The following is a 19,950-nucleotide window of genomic DNA, read 5'->3' on the forward strand; positions in this document are numbered from 1 at the left end:
AGACACACACCGGAAACATTAAACATATGCCCTGAATATTGATACAAGCAATTGTAAAACCACCGGAAACATGAACTTATTCACACCAGTGTGCATTTCGGTAGGAAAATTAGAACATTTCAACGCACCGATGACTTTTACCACTCAATGCACAAAACCCCAGCAAAAGGAACGGCGCTCAGTGTGTCTTGGTGTTACTATGCTGAAGCTAATTTACCCCCAAAAAATCAGCACCGTCAACGACCCCACACCAATGCGTCACATCCTTCCGAAGGTGGTGGTTCGCCTATTCAATCGAAACAGTAATTTGCATTTGTTATCCGCCTCGTCGTTTTCGGGCTGAACTTGGTTAACTGCACACGCGTGGTAAGACATTCTTTAGCCGGCCGTTCCAAACCTGCTCACACTGGCCGCATTTTGGCAATTTAACTTTATTTAAAAAACTTCCAACCAAACGGCACTGTTCGTGCTGAAGCGAGGGAGTAACGGAATGCGATTACTCAATTGAATTGGCCGCAGACCACAAGAGCACGATCTTCTTCCGCGAAGGGAATAGATTTGCCCGTAGTTCAAGGTTGCCTGTACGCTGACCTCAGAACGCATGGCATCCGTTTTGTTTGGCAATTCCGTTCCATCGCAAACATTTTAAACTCGAACACCCAAACCAGTCGGGATGGAACCAGTGACAAAGTATACACCGCAAGTAATGTACCTCATTGGCTAAACCCCGGTCTTAACATAAGAATTTAACGCTTCCTTCTCGACTGTGTTGCGAAAGCGCCGGCATCGTAGTTGTCGTTTGGAAGATTAATTAAACCAACAAAACGATGGATGAAAGATACGCGTTACGAAGGGACCGTCTCATAATTGGTAATGCTACCACCAGCATCGTATTTATCCTTAACGAGAGTTATTAATTACTTCGAACCGGCTAAATAGAAGGAAGGTTCGCTTGTCATCTAATAGATCGAACCGGGTTTCGATATTATTTTTTACGATTCAATTAACCATTTTTAGTCATTTATTTACTTGCTTTTTATTATTATTCTTTTGTTTGTTTTTTTTTTTTGCAACGTTTCATTTCGTTCCACCTAATATGAGAGAATGTAGTTTGTTTTTTGTTTAGTTATCGTGTTCGTTTAGTTAGGACGTACTCGAATGAATGTTCAGATTTATTTCATATTTAGTCTGTTTCTCTTTATACGTTCAAACCCCATTCAGATTGTTAAGATAAGATGTCTTTCCTTCCAGCTTTAAGAAACTTCTGAAACGGCTTGTGGTGAGATAGGATAAGTTTGGAGCAAGGGAAGATATTTATTTGTTTTCTTAAATATCTCACTGTTTGCAGCAATGATGCGTTTTGTTTTGTGTGTTTTTAGACTATGTTTGAACATTTTGCGAGCCTTCGATTCGAGCCACATTAGTATGTTAGTAAATGAGAGGGATAATGCATTCGCACAGCATTCTAGCTCTGTGCACAAATATGTTTAGATTGTTTCCCATACGAGAACGAATAATACGTTCGAGCGGGAATTGAGAACCGTGCTCGGTATAACTCAACAACGACGTCTATCATTTTAAAATGCAAATTTGTTGAATTATTGACTAAGTCGAAATGATGCACACAGACACACTGTTGCACACATTATTATATTCTCTCTCCCTCTATCCCTCTCTCTCTCATCTTACATGATCATTATTGTACGTTGAATATGTTGAAAAATGAAACTGTTTGAAACACTGGAAGCAACAATTGTAGCACAACGCACACATCGACAATACAGCACATCAGGTAGCAACGGTACATAGACAAAAGCACTGTCTCCATCATTTCGCGGCAAATGGGTGATGCTCTATCCGAACGTGAGCATCCATCCCCACCGCCAGTACAATACCCACTGATTTGAGCCCGATGGAATCTACTCGTGGCACGCTGTTTCGCTGTTCAATGTATAGACCAGAATATACACTATCAAGGCTCGCCTGACCTTCCAATATTAGTATTTTTTACTCCCCTCGTTCATTTATCGTAGGTTATCACAATGATTATTTTATATTCAGCAGCTTCTAGCTTTTCCCCGACGTGAAATTCCACAAATTCCGTTACACATCCACTTTCACACACTCAATGGCACGATACAATGTAAATATGATTTCGTTTTCTTCGCTTTTACGGGCTGTTGCTGCATTTTCACCAGCAAATCGGCTCAAACTACCCCTGCTCGTCCGTCTTGCGACGATATATGTATATGATTGTATATGTTTTTTAAGTATATATATATGCGTATGTGTATATTATTGTTAGTCGATTTTACTAGGTGTACCTAACGTAGATCAATTTATTGTTAGTTAGTTTATACCCTGCCCGCACGTTTAACCAGCCCAATTCAATGGTTTGTAGTGTAAACGGTTCTATAATTGAACTATACGCCTGATGCTAGGTGCTGTGTTAGAAACAATCCACATTTACACATATCTTTCACTGTGCGTAGTTTGCGTATCGTGGAACGTATGACTTTGATAACTTTGAAATGGTTGTTGAAATGTTCTAGTAGTATTAAATGAACAGTCTCTGTTTGTTTATTTGTTTTCATATACCTGAACTAAACGGGATTAAAATAATGCCTACGGTACAGTAAAACAATACAAAAGCCGCTGCAGATTGTTAAGAGCGTAAGATTTGTTAGTACTCCCGAGTGATAGGTTGAATTGTAAGTAAAAAAGAAAGTGACGAAAGTAAAATACAAAAGCCTTATTAATCTGGAACTTACTGAGGTGTGTACAGTTGCATGACCATGGGCATAACGTCCATGAGCCATGCGTTACGCAACATGCTCAATAAATACACCACAGTGCACTTTATAAAAGTGTTTATCTGTCCGCATGATTTGTGTCCTTCTACCAGTCTACCATTCAAAAGTGATCAAATTAAACGTTGTTCTAGAATGTTTCCAAAAATTGCCCTTAGTTCATCATCTTGCGCGTCTTAATGTTTAACGTTTAGTGCTGCAAGCATAGCTCTAGAGGCTTACATTATACATCTGGCACAAATGTCACTGGCACTCGTTTATAAATAAAAGTATTCAAAAGTCATCCTTCATGAGCATATAACACAGTTACAAAACAAAACATAACAGATATAACAAAATATGACCATTCTTTACCAACGACTCCCAGATGCAGATGCTTGCGTGAAGTGTAGAAACGAAACACAACGTTGGCTCGAGACCATATTATGAATGATTTATCTTGTCCATCCGCCTGCGTGCAAGATCTGACATTCCGACCGGGCCCAAGTTTGCCGCCTGTGGTGAGGATATCGCTCGGAAAGTGGCATGTACCGCTCCTTTTATAGCTTCCGTGTTTACATTTGTTGGTTTTGTCTCTTGCGGTTCCACAACCATTGGCCGTTCACCGCCCGCATGTTGTGTGCCCACCGTGTTGTACATCATGCGCGGCCCACTTCGCGATAACCAGGGATGCCTTAGGATTTGGGCTGCAGTTGGGCGCCTCGATGGTACGATGTGAAGCATCTGTCGTAACAGATCTTTCACTTCATCCGATATCGTTGGCCATTTCTAAAAACAAATGCATATCCAAATCATTCACGATATAGGGGAGAGGTTGATCTTGTATCGTAGTTCATTTTGATTACTTACACCCGTTTCTAAGTCAACCTTTCCGGAACCGATGCGTGCTAGAATCATGTCAGGCGAATCGTTCGGTGTGCTGGCAAACGGTGTCTTTCCATCAAGCATAATGTACAACAGTACACCCAGGGACCAGATATCGCAAGCTAGATCGTATCCTTGCTTTTTCAACACTTCGGGTGCGACGAAGTTGGCCGTATAGCATGGGGTCATCAACAATCCGTTATCGGCACGCAGCTGCTTTGCGAAACCAAGATCACACAGTTTCAACGATTCTGGCGTATGATTCACCGAAGCATATAACAAATTCGATGGCTTTAGATCGCGATGAACGACACCGTGTTCGTGCAGATAGGCGACTGCCGATACGACCGTTCGCAACACGGCACTGGCTTCCTGCTCTGGCATAAAATGAATCGCTAGAATGCGATCCAGCAGCTCGCCCCCCTTCAGCAATTCCATCACCAGGTACACATAGCTTGCATCTTCATGCACACCGTACAGCGTCACGATGTTCGGATGATTACCGTACCGAAGCAGTATCTCGACTTCTTCGCGACAGTCATGGTAGGATTTGTCAATAATCTGGATAAAAAACAGGAAAGTTTGTTGATGAGTTCGGCCGTTGCATTCACATATTCTAAGGCTCTTTTAAAATACCTTCACTGCGTAATGCTTCTTTGTTGTACGATGTTCACACATCCGGCAGATTGAGAACGTTCCTCTGCCAAGTTCTTGCATTAAACTATATTCGTCACCGAACGCAACAGGCTTAACACCAGGGATTTCGTTTAAAAACGGTGACCTAGAAGCGGGCTGCTGTTGCATCACCATGTTGCTTCCGTTGGCAAAGTTTGGCTGTTCGTCCAGCAGCCCCGGTGCAATAAAACTGAAACCACGGAAGATCTCGTATGCACTGGCGCTGACCGGTCCACCCGGTGAGTCTCTGTTAAGAAAGTGAAATTATTTTAATAAGAAACAATTCCCCAAAACTGGAACCGCAACTAATCTTGACATACTTTGGAGATTTGTTCGTATACTCGGGATCAAAGTAGAAAGCATCGTCCCTCGAAACGGCCGGTATGAACGGTGGCCGGACTTCCTTGCGCTCAAACGCATCCCAGTCCACGTTGGCAAAAAATTCGTGCCGCTTGATATCCTCGATGCCATTAGGACCTGCCCCAAGCCGGTTCTGTGGATTACGTTTGAACAGAGCACGCAGCAAACTTTGCGCCTCCGGACTCAAGTTTTCTGGCATACCGAGCTTCGTTTTGAGGATCTGGTTCATTGTGTCGTTACGATTGCTACCGTGGAATGGCAGATTTCCCGTCAGCATTTCGAACTGTGAAACAGAAGCAGATACAATAATGAATAATTATGGTAAAATGTTAACGTTCATAATAGTATTACCATAAGCACGCCGAAAGACCACCAATCCGCAGCAAAGGTATGACCTTTACGATTGACAACCTCCGGTGCCATATATTCAACCGTCCCGCAGAAGCTATACGTTTTGGACCCATCCAGTGGTTGTTTCGAGAGTCCAAAATCCGTTAAAGCTATATGGCCATCCTAAAGCAAAAGATCACATATATTCACATTAGAGCTAAGAAAGCCCAAAGCAGGCCTCTTACAAACCTGATCTAGAAGTATGTTTTCCGGCTTTAGATCGCGATAAATGATGCCGATACTGTGCAGGTGATTAAGGGCCAGCGCCAGTTCCGCCAAGTAAAACTTAACATCCTCCTCGGTGAACATCACTTCTTTGCTCAGGCGGGTAAATAAATCACCGCCGCGTAAGAAGTCCAGTATAAGGTACAGCTTGCCGGGCGTCTGGAAGGCATAGTGTAGCTTAACGATAAATGCATGACCAACGTCGGCCAGGATGTTCCGCTCGTTCGTACTCCTCACGCGATCTTTAACCTTCAGCGTTGCCTTCTTTAATACCTAGGAGCGGGAGGAAAAAGCATCGTGTTAAACGCATCCGTTAATGTGCAGTACGTCATCGACTTACTTTCATGGCATACAGTGCGCCGGCATCGATGCCGACAATCTTTCGCACCAAAAACACCTTCCCAAAGGAACCTTCGCCGAGCACCTTAAGCAGCTCAAACTGTGACGGATCGGCTTTTTCGTGTCCTTCCCGTATGATATCCCTGATATCTATCTCGTGCTCGTCACTACCGTTGCCTCCGCTACCGGTACCGGCATACGTGGCGTCGCCTCTTAACTGCGACAGATCACCGACACCGCCACCATCCACACCGCCCACCATCATATCCAGATCCATTGCTTCTTCCGCGCCAACCACCAGCCCGGCTTCTGGTGAATCACGCTGATGATAGCGATAGGTACCGTCTACAGCGACCGCTCCATCTACCATCAGCTCCTGCTGGTCGGTTGCTGAATGTTGCGGCAGATAGGTGACCATACCAGCGGCTGGGCCCGGGAGCTGTTGCGGCCGGCTGTACTGATGCGGTTGCGGATGATGCTGATGTGGATGATACTGATGTTGATGTGCTAGCACCGTCTGATGGTGTTGCTGCTGCTCTTGATGCTGGGCATGGCGGTGGTCATGCCCCGTGTGCTGCTGCGGATCATAGCTATCGTCGATGACCATCTCTACATTGTCCTGAGACGCAGACTGCAAAACAGAATAGATCAAAACATAAGTAACATGCCGGCGATTCAAGGATAGGGTAGAAAACATAACATATTCGACTGGTTGGACTAATTCCATTGCGTAATCGAATAGTGGTAAGAAAAAAGACCCGATTCGAGACTACAAACAAATTACGCAACTTGCCACAACGGTGCGGTGGAGATGATGCAAACAAAAACAGTAAGACACCAAAAAAAGGCCACTACACGCTTTCCATAATGTATATAACCTTGAAAAAATTTAAAAATAATGTATTCTAAAACAATAATTCGCTTTGCATGCACATTGTAGATAAGTAAAAGGTAATAACTATATAACTCCATCAACTTCATCGTCTATTTACAGAATATGAAGAGCATCCGGTTCGTTACGGTAAATGATCATGTATTTGCTAATAACGCTCCCCCCCCTGCAGCGAAAAAGCAAACATCAAAGCAAAGTTGAGCTTTCGAGAAATACCAGGATGGATAAGGTTAAAGCCACACGAATGGAGAACGGTGAAAGTATTTGCTTTATTTTTTTTTGTAACAACCGAAACAAAATGCCGTCCTGCTTTGAGTTAACGCATGTTCAATTATGTTTCACTACGGCATCACACAGCATCCCTAGCGGCCCTAGCGAACATTCTACCTTCTGGTGGAATGTGTTCCAATGCCTCTTTGCTTCTACCGTTTTTTTCATCTACCAACGACCCACGTGGCGTCCCACGTGGTGTAGCTTCATAAAGCACTGGGCGTCTCCATTGAATGCTGTGAGTAAAAGGCTTCGGGCGGCTACTGGGATGAAGTATTGGGAGGGAGTTACAACGAGTTCAACGAATATTAATACCACGCATTCATTTGTGACTGTAAAAATATGCCTAATTTTAGACACTGTACAACGGAGTAGTCTGGTTGTGACCTAGTTGCTGCAAAAGGTCTGCTTTCATGTATACGGATACAGCTGTTTAAGTGGATGCTGCTGTATTTGAGTAAGTATTCCGTAATTCGCGTAAACACAATAAGAATTACGAATCCATGAGAAAATTAACTCCTAATTAATAAACAACAAATTTAATTTACCAGCATTACAGCATCCCACTTGTCTAGATACCATTAATGAATGGAAACCAATATGGCATTATCATATCTGAGTGTGTGTGTGCGTTAATGTTTTAACAGCCTCGAGACACCTGAGCAAAATGGATAAATACAGATAAATTAGTGTAATTCGATAATCACAAAGTATCGCCATCAACATCAGATCATCAGTCTCCTTCCCCTGAGACACACACATACACCTATCTCTCGGCTCAACAACCAGGTGTTGCTTATCCGTTGGCCAAGAGCCAAAGAACCAGAGTTTGTTTTCCCTTTCGCCATCATATTAAATGATGCGAGATTGCGGTTTTATTGTTGTACAGCTAACACCAACGCATCAGAATAAAACATATTGACTAAATCAATCTAAACTTCCCTCAATTTGTAGTACTTCATTCGGTAACATTGACCCTCCTTTGCGGTACACTCACACAAGTGTGCTACAGCTTTATTCATTCCACCGAACCGAGCTGGAAGAAAGCTTGGTAAAATCCGATTAGAAGCGGGCAAACTGACAGAAGGCGTAAAAATCAACCACAAATCGTATTACCTTCGAACAAAGCAAAGCAAAAAAATAAAATAAACGTAAGCTATACCCGCGAATAAATCGACTGGTTAAAAAGGATTTTAAACCATTTGCAGGGAAAGATGGTTTCAACCATATCCTTTTACCGATTCTTATTCTGAACGGTTTTTTTGTAGCATCAAAAGCTTCTTTAAACAATCTAAAGCTTTAAAGGAAACAGGCAAGAACATAACCGATACAAAACGGATCATCAATAACATTTTTTTTTTCAAGCTCAAAGTACCAAAAATGAGAAGGAATACGCAAGCTGCACTGTAATTGTATGAACCTTTCACACTAAAACTACCGGAACGGTTGTTGATTTTTATTGTTCCGGTTTCTTACAATCACATTAACTGCACAATCGGTTTATCGTAATTAAAGATTATCTTTAACGCAATGGTACACCTTCTAAAAGCTATTTAAATCATAATTCAGCGAAATTTAATATAAAGTATCTGCCAATAAACAAAAGATTTCAAACTTTTGGTAATTCTAGCGTTTAAAGCAAAACTTCTGGCACCAGCAACTCTAATTGAAGGAGAGAAAAAACAAACCGAACCACGCAATTGAACTATGGTATGGGTGAAACTTTCCGCTTTACATCCAATGTTACTCCATCTAAAATCGCTTCCCAACCAATCGACACATTGATGAACGGACAGTTTGTCTCGCGAAGCTTCCATCCTCCCAACAATCAATCTCATTCTCACTCAGTGTAGCGGCAGTCGTGTGGTTTAAATTCAATTTAGAGCTTCAAACAAAATATAACCCAGGGTGAAAATATGTTTTCTCTTGTAGGAAAATGGACACAAAGCAGCAGGAAATATACAGACTCCGATATTATTTCACATTATGACGAGCATCACAAGGATACACTAACCGATTCAGAATCAGTGCAAATCATTGTCTAAAAGAAATTTGTGTTTGTGTGAAGGCAGCTACAAATGTTTTGCCCCGCTTGGCTGAAGCATAGGTTGAGGAGGTTCGATTGATAAAGTTCAAGTAAACGAATGAACGAAGTGTACACACATAGGACACGCTCTCCAACCGGGTAACCCGTATGCTATGCCTTTTCAATCGTTTTCTAACGAGACGAACAGAAGAATGGCACATTACTGGCGCTTGCACTGGCGTAGGTTTGAAAACTACTAACCGTACCGCGGAAGGGGCAGGCGTAGCAGAGAAATATTTATTTTTCAAACGAATTCACCGAACAAACGGACCTATTTCCTCTCTCTAGGTTGGTGAATTCACATATAAGCAACGTCAACAAAATGGGTATCTGAGCACTTACGATCCTCCTTGGAGCTTGGCAATCAGAGCGTTTCATGAAACCCCGGCAGATGGGGTTCAGCTCGTTTTATGATACATAAAGCTTGTCATCAACGGAACGCCGATAATGATCGTTGGGTTCATGTTTTCCCCAAAAACGAGATGCTGGTACACAATTGTGTGCTTGTGTCAATATAAAAATCAAGCCAATGAACTTTGCCTTTATGCTGATATTAGTTTTTTTTTTTACATATACCCCCCCCCCCCCCCCCCCCCTTAAATGATCCCTTCAACCATGACCTTTTTGCAAAGCATGGTTTATTTTCTTTTTGTGCAGAAGAAAAGTCCCTAAAAGATGTACACTATGATAAATTGGTTTTGTCTCGCAAATAAAAAAAAAACTGTTGTACTACACACAACTAAGCGTGACTAAGTGAATTGATTTGCCAAAGTATACGCCATCAAATGCGAAACAAACAGTCGTAAAGGTTGGTGCCTTTACATTAGGAAGGACATTGACTAATAGGCACAGGGAAAAAACTGGATTCCATCTCTGTAAAATCCCAACTCAACTGCGGAAAATGAGGTTTCGATTAAGGTAACCGGCTGGAAGTTTATACTGCGTGTTTTGATACACCATTGTAATATTTGCACATATTTTAATTATTGTACTTGTTTTGCGACTATTAAAACTGTTATGATAAATATAAGTGAATGAAAATAATTCGATTAGAACGATTGCAATGATACGAGCATAAAAGTATCGAAACACGCAGTATAAACGTCTAGTGTGTCAGTGACAGAACCTAGACAATATTTTATTGGGGATTCGAATTGTCGAATTGTCGAATTGGGAATTTACAGAATTGGACTCCCGTGTTCCAGTGTTGAGCAGGGTTAACAGACCCGAATTGTTCGTACGATTCGTGAAAAATAGTGACAAATAGTGACAGATTTTTGTGACTTTATTCAACATATCCCGAGTAAATTAATGAAACTGAGGAGGTTTGAGACAAAACCCTTTACAGATGTCAGATTGACCATAGTAAACCATAGCCTCACCATTTCAGTTTTTTTTTTCCTTCGGTGTGACGTATACAGTTTGATCTCGTACTGCATGTCGTTGGAATCGTTGGAAACCAAAATTGAATAAAAAAACTATACAAGAAGATACTTTAAACTGGTACTTGAATTTAAACAGTAAACACTTCAGAATATCAATTAACAATAAATTGGTGGAAGTTAGAAGTTAAAAATAGCCATATCTGACAGGAAAATTCGCGAGCAAAGCTAAAAACATCTTAAGCAATGAAATTAAGCTCCCGCCAAGTAGTAGCAACCATTGTCAAGAGCACGTTGATGAACATTTCAAGTCAATCAGGTTGCGAGAAATTCCAAGCATCGATGCACAATACGGTGTTTGTAGTGAAACAAATAGAATGTTTGAATATTGAATGCGCACGTTTGCGCAGGGGGATGAGTTTACCCTTCGGGCATTAACTTCGTCGTTTCTCGGTAGATGATGGATTTAAAATTTCTACAAAAAAAAAAACTCCTGACATCTCCTTCTTAAAAAAAATACGTAACAACAAAAAATGGAATTTTTAGAACGCGGGACAAAACCCCACGAGGCACAAGTGGAATAATTTATGTCCATTTTGTAAAGTAAACGAAGAGTGCTTTCTTTGAGACATTATGATTCGAGGGGTATTCGAATAACAATGATTTATGAAGCAAAAAAAAAACTGAAATGTTCTACCCGACAATCAGTACAGGCGGATTTTAAATTGAATCCGGTACTAAGAAACTAGTGAAAAAGGGTAACTCTTCCCTATGTTTTATTCACCCATCCATGCATTGAAAGCTCTCGGAGGTTAATTTAAGCTTTAAGCTTACTCAACCCATCCGGCAATATCGCTTTCAGGTCAAAAGATCCTCTGCCTGCTAATTCAATCGGAGGCCAATAAATCACGTCACAATTAAATGTGTATCTGCGCACACATAATGTACTCGCTATGTACCATAGCAAAGGAAAGGTCGCTCAACAAATCGCTTAATTCAATTTCGCCTAAGTAGGGTCACAGTGAAAACAACTTATCCGACGGCACAAGGTGAAATGGTTAGGAGCAACATAATTGCTTTACATGTTTCGATCCACAGCAAAACCTCCCGTCCGGGTACTTACTGGCATTATTTACTATTAGCTTTTCGGCAAATACGAGACACGGCAATTGTCTGCACTGGAGTACCATCAGCCGGGTGGCACGGCAAATGGAAATTTAAATCATTTTCAATCGAATGGCACGTGGCGTTGGCAAACAATTTCGCACTAAAACGATGATGCTGTGTGCGGACGTGTGCGATAAGGCGCATGAAATGGCTAGGCAAATTGCGTGGAACCGTTTTGTAGGTTCAAATGTACACAATGTAAATATTTATGTTGTTCTTTTCCGTGACGATGGCATGGCTATAAGTTGAACAATTAGATCCTGCGGCAGTTTACGACTGTAAAGATAATAGCCATAAAGATACCTGCGAATTGTTGTTACAAAGGCGATACAAATTCTACTAACAATTGTTCAAAGAATTGGCTAGCTACTCGGCCAAACTACCTCAAACAAACTGCCTGCACAAAGCTTACGCACAAAATGTCGAACTTTATAAGCGCAGAGGGTAAAGAAAATTCCATTACTCCTGTACAAGACATTCCCTCGGAGGATTTCGAAGTAGCGTGAGGGTAGCCAGAACTGTTCTGCCACCATATTCCAGCGGCACAACAAGCTAACTTTTCGTAAATCTGTTTCAGTTTATTCACTTCGGGAAAAGTCAAATTACTTCCTCCTCGGCGTACCATTTATCCCTGGTCGAATGAATATGCTATTTTCGCTATTACCATCCCAACACCAATAGCGGGCTAGCGTCGGGTAGGGAAGGCTGGCAAATAGCTTTTCCACGCCAACAGTTGCAACATTGTCACAGTGGACAAAGAATCCGGGCAAACCGGGCGGTTTTCCTTTGCTTACTCATATTATTCTTCATTATTATTGGTACGAAGAATCATTAACAACGGCACATTGTTGCAGAGCGAAACGTTCGATAGCTGTGTGTGCTGTGATGAGAATGGTAGGAAAAACGGTGTGTCCGTAGCGATGCACCTGTGGTGATGTTATTCTTGGCCGTAACGACCTTACTAGGCCATGCCAGTCATATAATGATGATGGTAGCCGAGTGATAGGCATAGTTTTATTGCATAGCAGTAGAGTAAGGTCTTTGCGAAAAATGGGTCGATCAAAATGCAATTCGATCCAGAATGCCATCAATTCTTAGTCGTCATAGTCTTAGTAGTAGTTATAGTAGTAGTGTTCATTGGTAACATCAATATACTGTGCTTTGAATAGACGATTTTTGTTTTTTCCTGCGCATAATGGGTTCGATATCTCTACGCTTCTCATTGTTGCGAAACTAACTAGTCTAGCCGGTTTTTACGAAGATATATCAGATTTATTAGTGTTTCTAATTAATATTTCAAGGGAACAGTTATAAAAAAGCCTTAATTATGTTTTTTTTCTATTTTTTTTACTTATTACTACAGAAAGCAAAGAAAAAACAAGATCTAAACTAAAAACTATCAATAGAACTATTTACACTTAAATGCTATGCGAGGCTAGTGCGCTGATTTGTTGTAAAACAGGATTTTCGCTTACTCTGTAAGAAATTTGTTCGCTTTTCGCTTAGCAGTTGTTATAATATTTTAGGCTCATAAGCATAATGTGTTCTTCCAACTTGTTCATATTGCTATACCATATAGATTTGTTTAGCATTATTTTTGAAATGGCATAAGGCAATTCGCAAGGAGAAAATGTCTTGTAAAATTTGAAAAAATTTTAAAAACCCAACACTATGTTGATAAGACTTCAAATGCCGTCATTATGAAGAGAGTAAAAATTTTAAATATTATTTTAAGTCAATTGTAATATATTAGTTTCGGCTCAATTTTGAAAACTCTGTGCGCAATGTGTAAGTATTGAAGAAGCTTATTTTTTCAATTTAGCTTGGAATTTCGATTCAGAAAAGGGTTATAGAGATTTTAGCATGTTGCCAGAAAAGATTTAATTAATTTGACTAAGTATGCAGGAAATTGGCAAGATAACAGTTTGTTTAGTAATCCTTCATGTCTTTTCTTCGTTATGCATAAATAGTCCTGTTCGTTTTTTAGTTTTTCTATTCATTGGAATATTTTTTGCCAAATTTCCATTCTTTTCCTACTGTGCATTGGGCTGCCGTGAGTTAGTATGGTTTGATCTGAATAAATATGGGTTTTTATTGCACATTGAGAACTAGAACATGGAAACATTTTCTAAAAAGCCACCGAACACTTTATAAAAATTTAACTGAACCGAACTACAGAAGTGACTGATACCTTCAACAAAAAAAAACAACCCTGACCTATAAATGGTACAACTTCGCTATTGCGTAAATGCCACACACGCAGGATTTAAATTCCACTCCCGGCACGCCACTCGCAGCCCATCGAAGTTCATCCTTCTCAAGGACCTTGTGCGCTCAAAGGATTCTTGATTTTTGAACGTGCAAAAAGTGCGTCAAACATTCGCGGCAAGGGACGGGAGCAGTGGCAAACAAGCGTTCATGTATGAAACGGAAACCGAGTGGCGTAAATGAATGCGCCCCAGAATGGCGCACGACACCGCCACCAGATATACAAAAGACTAAATGCCACGGGCAGGTAAATAATGGACCCTGTTGTCCCCGGGGACTTGTAGATCTAATCACACGATTTACCACGATGGTGACGGGTAGGGGGGCTTAAACGATGTGTAAGTTTGCCAACCAGTTTGCCGGAGGACGCACACTGGAAATGAAGGATGCAGGCACTTTAGCTTCCTTTTGCTTGTCTTGTGCGCACCCATCGGTCTTAGACATTGTCCAGGCAAGCAAGCACATTCCGTACAGTAGTACCGCATGGCTAACTATTGGGACCATTAACGGTCTCATGTACGTGGATGCTTCACGTCTCCAACAAAAAAAAAAAAGACTGGGTATCGCTTTAACACATTTTGTTCATAAAATCATTTTCCAGCCAAACACATCGAACATCAAACAATATTCTGCTCCGGTACTGATACACCACCATGGCATGCTACGCTTCTGTGCTTTTTTTGGTGCAAAATAACATTTGAACCGCACACGGTCGTACAAACATCGGGCAACGCATTAAGTTGCGAAAATTATGCAAAATAAAATTTTCCATCCACCAAAGGGTCTCTCTGCCCACGCGCCAAACGGCAGCGGTAAAGGGAAGCCGTTTCCTGCAGCTTCTCCACATCTGGCTACTCCGCAAAATGGGCTAAGTGTACATGCGATAAACCCTGTCAAGTATCATCATCTCGAACGTTTGCAAGCAGCACGGGCTTATCGTGTGCCGATTCTAGCGAATAGTCATTTTCCACTGAAAGCACCGAAAGGATGGAACGATTTTTCCTTCTACCTTAACCGACAGCCACGTCCAAGCGCTACATTAATATTGTGTGTATGTGTGTGTGTGTGATGGTTTTTCCACGAAGATAAAGCTTTAAAGCGCACGCTACGATGCAAAAATGGTATGCCTTTTGCGAGAAGACTTGCTCTCGAATGGATTGGTTTTGTTGCACGGTGAGGAAAAGCGCCAGTCTTTCAGTTCGTAACAGATCATCCCCGAAGGAATACTGTTCTATTGCTCACGTTTTTACAACGTAGCAATACGAAGCTTCCCAACCATACTTAGAATCTCGGTTGAACTTCTTTATTCAATACGCAAACGGGCATCGACAAATTCATGCCAAAAATGTTCAACAGAAAACAGAGCAACACCCACTGTGGATTGGAGGATCATCAGAGCGGCATGTTTGCGTTCCAGGACCTGTAGAACTGTTTCACTTTCAACGAAAAGGTTTCTCTAACGAGAGGTTTTCCAAATTCCCACAAAAAAAAAGATGGAAAAATACATTCATCTCAATAATAAAAATAAAAAAACCTGACCCAACCGACATTGCACCTGGGGAAATAAAAACTTCAATGCTTTAACTTTGCTGCTCTACTCTACCACGATTCGTATCACTCACCATTCTTGTTGACTTTTCCTGGGTTTGTTTCTTTAGACCCTTAAATTGTTTCCAAAGTAAATCACATTCCACTAGAAGTTGGTTTCAACTATGTTGATTCTCAAGATAAATGAAACATTTGAACCGATTACCGGTGGTCTACCCGACGCGCTGCAGCAGCAACAACGCTTCTCTGCGAGTATTATGGACAGAATGTTTTTTTTAAATCTCTCTCTTCTTGACGTAACGACCTTTATAGGTCAAGCCTGCCATTAGAAAGCAAAAAGCATTCAGTCTATATCTGTCAAATAATCCGCTTTACGCTAAGCTTCGGGACCGAACGCTTTGCCGTACATCGAATTTCCTTAGACATTTGGTTTATATTTCAAATTGAAGAGTTGAAATATAAACATGTATAAGGGGTCTGAAAAAAAAATCACAATTACATTGCGTTGAACTACGAGGAATTCGTATATTTATAATATGTATTACCCAATTAACTAATAAGCTTCACATTTCTTTCTATTTGTTAATTGCGTTTCCAAGGTTTGAGAACTGCCGTTTGCATAATTCCTTTAATTATCTTGAACTGTTATTTTTTCAAAATATCTCGATACAAACCGATTGTGGGACAATCTAACAAAATAAAAGTGCCTAAAAGTGCCCCGTGTAGATAATCGGTTACAAAAAAGCTACCGAAGCCATTGGCTAAAATGGATTCATGGAAGCAATGTTCGAACTAGGTATTTGTTTTTAAACTCGTTGCGAATGTTTGGGGGCCGCAACATTGATGATTTTTGTGATGGGGAAGGATGTTCTAAATCCCATCCGGACCAAATCCCTCATACGCAGGACCGACTATCCAACTGCGGGTAAATACAATCAAAGAAACGGCAGCCCTGGACTGCTGGAGTTTGTTCTGTCGCTAAAGAAAAATAATGTTTACGATTGTTAATAATGTCTATGTGGCCAAAGTTACAATTTTAACCTATTTGTTGATTTATACAAACAATATAATATTTAGAAACAATAAGGAATGAATGTGCCTTCGGTTTTTATGTTAATAAACATATAACAAACAAGCAGAAGAGAAATAATTGTACAGAAAAACATAAACAGTGCATACGATCCGATACGCCAAACCGAACCAATCATCTTGCACACCCAACCTTTATCCTTCTTAACGCCATCGACAAAAACCAACTAGGGTGTAATGAAACAATATACAAGTGACGCTAATTAACGTCGCCCCAACCGGCCCCAGCACACTGGAGTTGGAAGAACCATATCCAGTCCGGTGTCTCCATGCGCCGACGACGCCGAACAATGGATGGTGAAGTTTCTTTTCCGATCATCGCTTCGTCACCATAACTCTTCTGTTCGACATGATTAATCTGATGTTTTTTTTCTGTGGATCGACACTTCGCAGCCAATAATGGGGTAGATCACGGGATAAGCCAGTTTTTTGTATGCGTTTTGACGTTGACCAGGCTTATAAGCTTACAGCTTCCCATACAAACTGCCAAGCCAGATAAGCCTGGGAATCGATGGTTAGATTGTTTTGCTTATGAAAGTGCTCGACAGCTGCTCGACAAATATCAAAACAAAGCATTTTTCTAGCAGGTTTAAACTAGGTTAGGCCATATTTCCCATAGGCTTAGGATGTTAAAAAAGGAAAAAAAATACATAAATACGCATTATTAATAAGTTTTTTTTTTTTTAATTTCTGGTGTTCTGGTGTTTAACAATTATTATTTTTATAAAAAAATCAGTTAAAAAAAAATTATCAAAAAAGGTAAATTATTATTTCAATTTACTTGCAGTTTTCCAGTTCACAGTTTACAAAGTCTAAACATCACTTAAATATTGCCTTGAAAATAACACGAAACATAAATTATGCTTTAAAACTGAACCGAAGTTTGCGTCCTCCGATTATTTCTCTCGATTATAATAGCATACAGAATATGAACATACCGTTTGTTGTTGCGTTGTGATGCGCAAGCTCATTTAATTTAGCTCACCCTCGTAGCTTCTATCCTTTTAAAAAATATGGTGATGTATTACTTTCTACTTCATGGAACTGTTTCGTGCATTTATACATTTTTACTGTTTGATGTCAAACTTCAACAACACGGAACCCAAACTAAGCGATCTAGAGTAACTAACATTTTGTAGTCCTTTACTTTAATTAAACCCGTTGCGGTTTACCGTTGTACATGGAATTTTATATAAAAGACCCTGGCATTCTGTTAGATTCGAGATTCACCGACTGCTTTAAAATTAAGCATGTGCTGTTAAGAATAAACAGAGATCTTAATTACCTGCACCATTTGGATTGTCAGTTTTGGATAATGGGATGCTTGAGAGTGCTATACAATTTCTTTGGCTGAAGTATGCTTCTTTGATTGGTGTCCTTCCTTAATACAGCTATAGCACGAGGGGAATGATTCGACGAAGTTTTCACACGACAGCGCAAGGTGTATGGAAATACATGTTCAACAAAACCTCAGTACTCTAAGCGTTGCCAGTTAGTTCGTTATAGCTCTTCTCTTCAAAGCCATGAACGTCCGTTCCTTATACTTCTCGATCTCTGGCTTACTCATGGTACAGCAATCATCGCTCGTAATGAGAACGTCATAACCATACTGACGGGAAGCCAGCAAATAATTCGTCCAGCTCTCATCAATCTATCAGCATTATAGGCTGCTTCGATGGTCAATCACTGTTTAAAAAAGTTTTTTTAGTGCCGCACCATGACCGTCACGATCTGGATTATATTCTTCGAGTCCGGCCGTATCAGTGTCTTCCACTTGCCATGTTCTTCATCGTTGATACAGTAAAATGCTTCGGATATATTCGCAACGTTGTTCTAAGGATCATGCTTCAAACTCGAACGTTTGTCAGTTAACACACTGAACACTCGAAAATGCGACATGCATGTGATTTCTCCTTTTATTTATACACCAGATTTAGCTACATACGGATCGCATACCAACTACAACGCCTACTTTGAACACAACTTACACAACACAACAAAACTGTGATGTTTCTTTAATCACAGTATTCAAACGAATGAGAACGAAAGCGCGAATGAGATATAATCCTTTGATTTTTTTAACATGTGGCGTGACGGGTGACGGGTTAGTTGTCAGCATCGGATTGAATTCTTGAGTTCTTCGCTCGACTCAACAATTGATAATTTTTTAAGTTGAATGTTTTTTTTAATGTTGAAATAAAGGAATTTCATCCTTTATAAATTACATAAAATTGTTTTTGACTCACGATACTTGAGGAAATTTCTTAGCTTGTATTTACGTATTCCCATAAGTATGAGTATAAAAAACGGTTTGAACATGCTTGAACCAATCTTTTGAAAGACATGTAAATACCGAGTAGGATTAATAAGCTCATAAAGGTTTTGAACCGGCTTTTCTTGTTGAGACGGCTCAATTGACTGATATATAAATAAGGTTAATTATTATAAGTATCTATGTATATAAAAAATGTAGATACAATTTTAAACTAAAATAAAAAATAAATATCCTGAAAATCTCGGTACAGAATACCTAATGTCATTCTTTATGCCAAAAATCTATGTCCGTATGTGATTGATGCAACCCGTTACCGATTCGCCGCTCGAAATCTGCTCGATTATTTGACACATACCGGCTTAAGCTTAAGCTTTCTAACTTTTGGGATGATCTACCTCAATAATAGCCTACGGTACGCTCACGGACAGCGTTGGTGCGAACTACTCCAGTACGATACGATGGCAGCTTGCTGGACGGGAAATCTAATACCCGGATGCTGACTTCCGTTAAGCAACAACTGGTCCGCAACGATGTGCAGATGTGCGGTGTTATGATTTTCAAGATGATTCAATCCGCATAATAAATATTACAGGCACAGTTTCTATTGGCACGTGATTTGATGCGAATTCGAGACGGAAGAGTTTCTAATCAATAACATATTTAAACAATGTTAATTCAGAGCCACACAATAGTTTATTTTATATTGTCACTGGTTTGAGGTTTTCTAAAGATATGGCAAGTACAAACTAGCTCCAATTAGGAAGATATCCTTCATAATGGTAATAACTGCTATCAAATAATAAAACCACTTAATACTTCAAAAACGTTACTATAACAAATCTTTAGTAGACTCTACACAAGTTACTAAACAAGCTGTCACAAACAAGGCAAATGGTGACTTAAAAAACCGCTCCCCTAAGGCTATTATCGACATAATTCCTCGTTCATTCTATTATTTATGGAGCAGTCGAGACGTCTATCCCATTGCAAGTTTCAAGGATAAAAAGAGGCAGAAAGCAACGGACAAAAAACACTTCCCGGCTGCAGCCGTCTGCGTGTGTCCAAGCGAATGTAGGTCGACTGGAAAAATGCAACTGGAAATCATGATGATAGCTGTGCGAACATGGCCTCCCCACCTTCGGTACCGTTATGCGCCGAGTAACGCATTTCCCGGTGATCCGATCCGATAAATAAGGATGAGATGATTACAATCCCAAGGGCGTTCAATTACACATGGTTGAAATGAAGCCCTTTCCGACGCTATCCGAGAGAGAATGTGGAAAATGTTTGCTGCCAATTAGCTATCGATA

At 40.4% G+C, this 19,950-nt stretch overlaps 1 protein-coding gene across 1 annotated transcript in view; it reads right to left on the minus strand.

Annotated features, from left to right (window-relative positions):
• Positions 1 to 3,233: 3,233 nt before the first annotated feature.
• Positions 3,234 to 19,950, minus strand: part of LOC128710003 (ribosomal protein S6 kinase 2 beta-like) — a 29,571-nt gene continuing 12,854 nt past the window's right edge. The window contains exons 3-9 of the mRNA XM_053805043.1: positions 5,665 to 6,294; positions 5,289 to 5,597; positions 5,061 to 5,222; positions 4,670 to 4,992; positions 4,311 to 4,596; positions 3,660 to 4,235; positions 3,234 to 3,578 (exon numbers count right to left, since the gene is read on the minus strand). Of these exons, the coding sequence (XP_053661018.1) occupies positions 3,234 to 3,578; positions 3,660 to 4,235; positions 4,311 to 4,596; positions 4,670 to 4,992; positions 5,061 to 5,222; positions 5,289 to 5,597; positions 5,665 to 6,294 (2,631 nt within the window). The remainder of the gene's footprint in view (positions 3,579 to 3,659; positions 4,236 to 4,310; positions 4,597 to 4,669; positions 4,993 to 5,060; positions 5,223 to 5,288; positions 5,598 to 5,664; positions 6,295 to 19,950) is intronic.

This window comes from Anopheles marshallii, chromosome 2 (assembly GCF_943734725.1).
Source record: "Anopheles marshallii chromosome 2, idAnoMarsDA_429_01, whole genome shotgun sequence".
Lineage (NCBI taxonomy): Eukaryota > Metazoa > Arthropoda > Insecta > Diptera > Culicidae > Anopheles > Anopheles marshallii.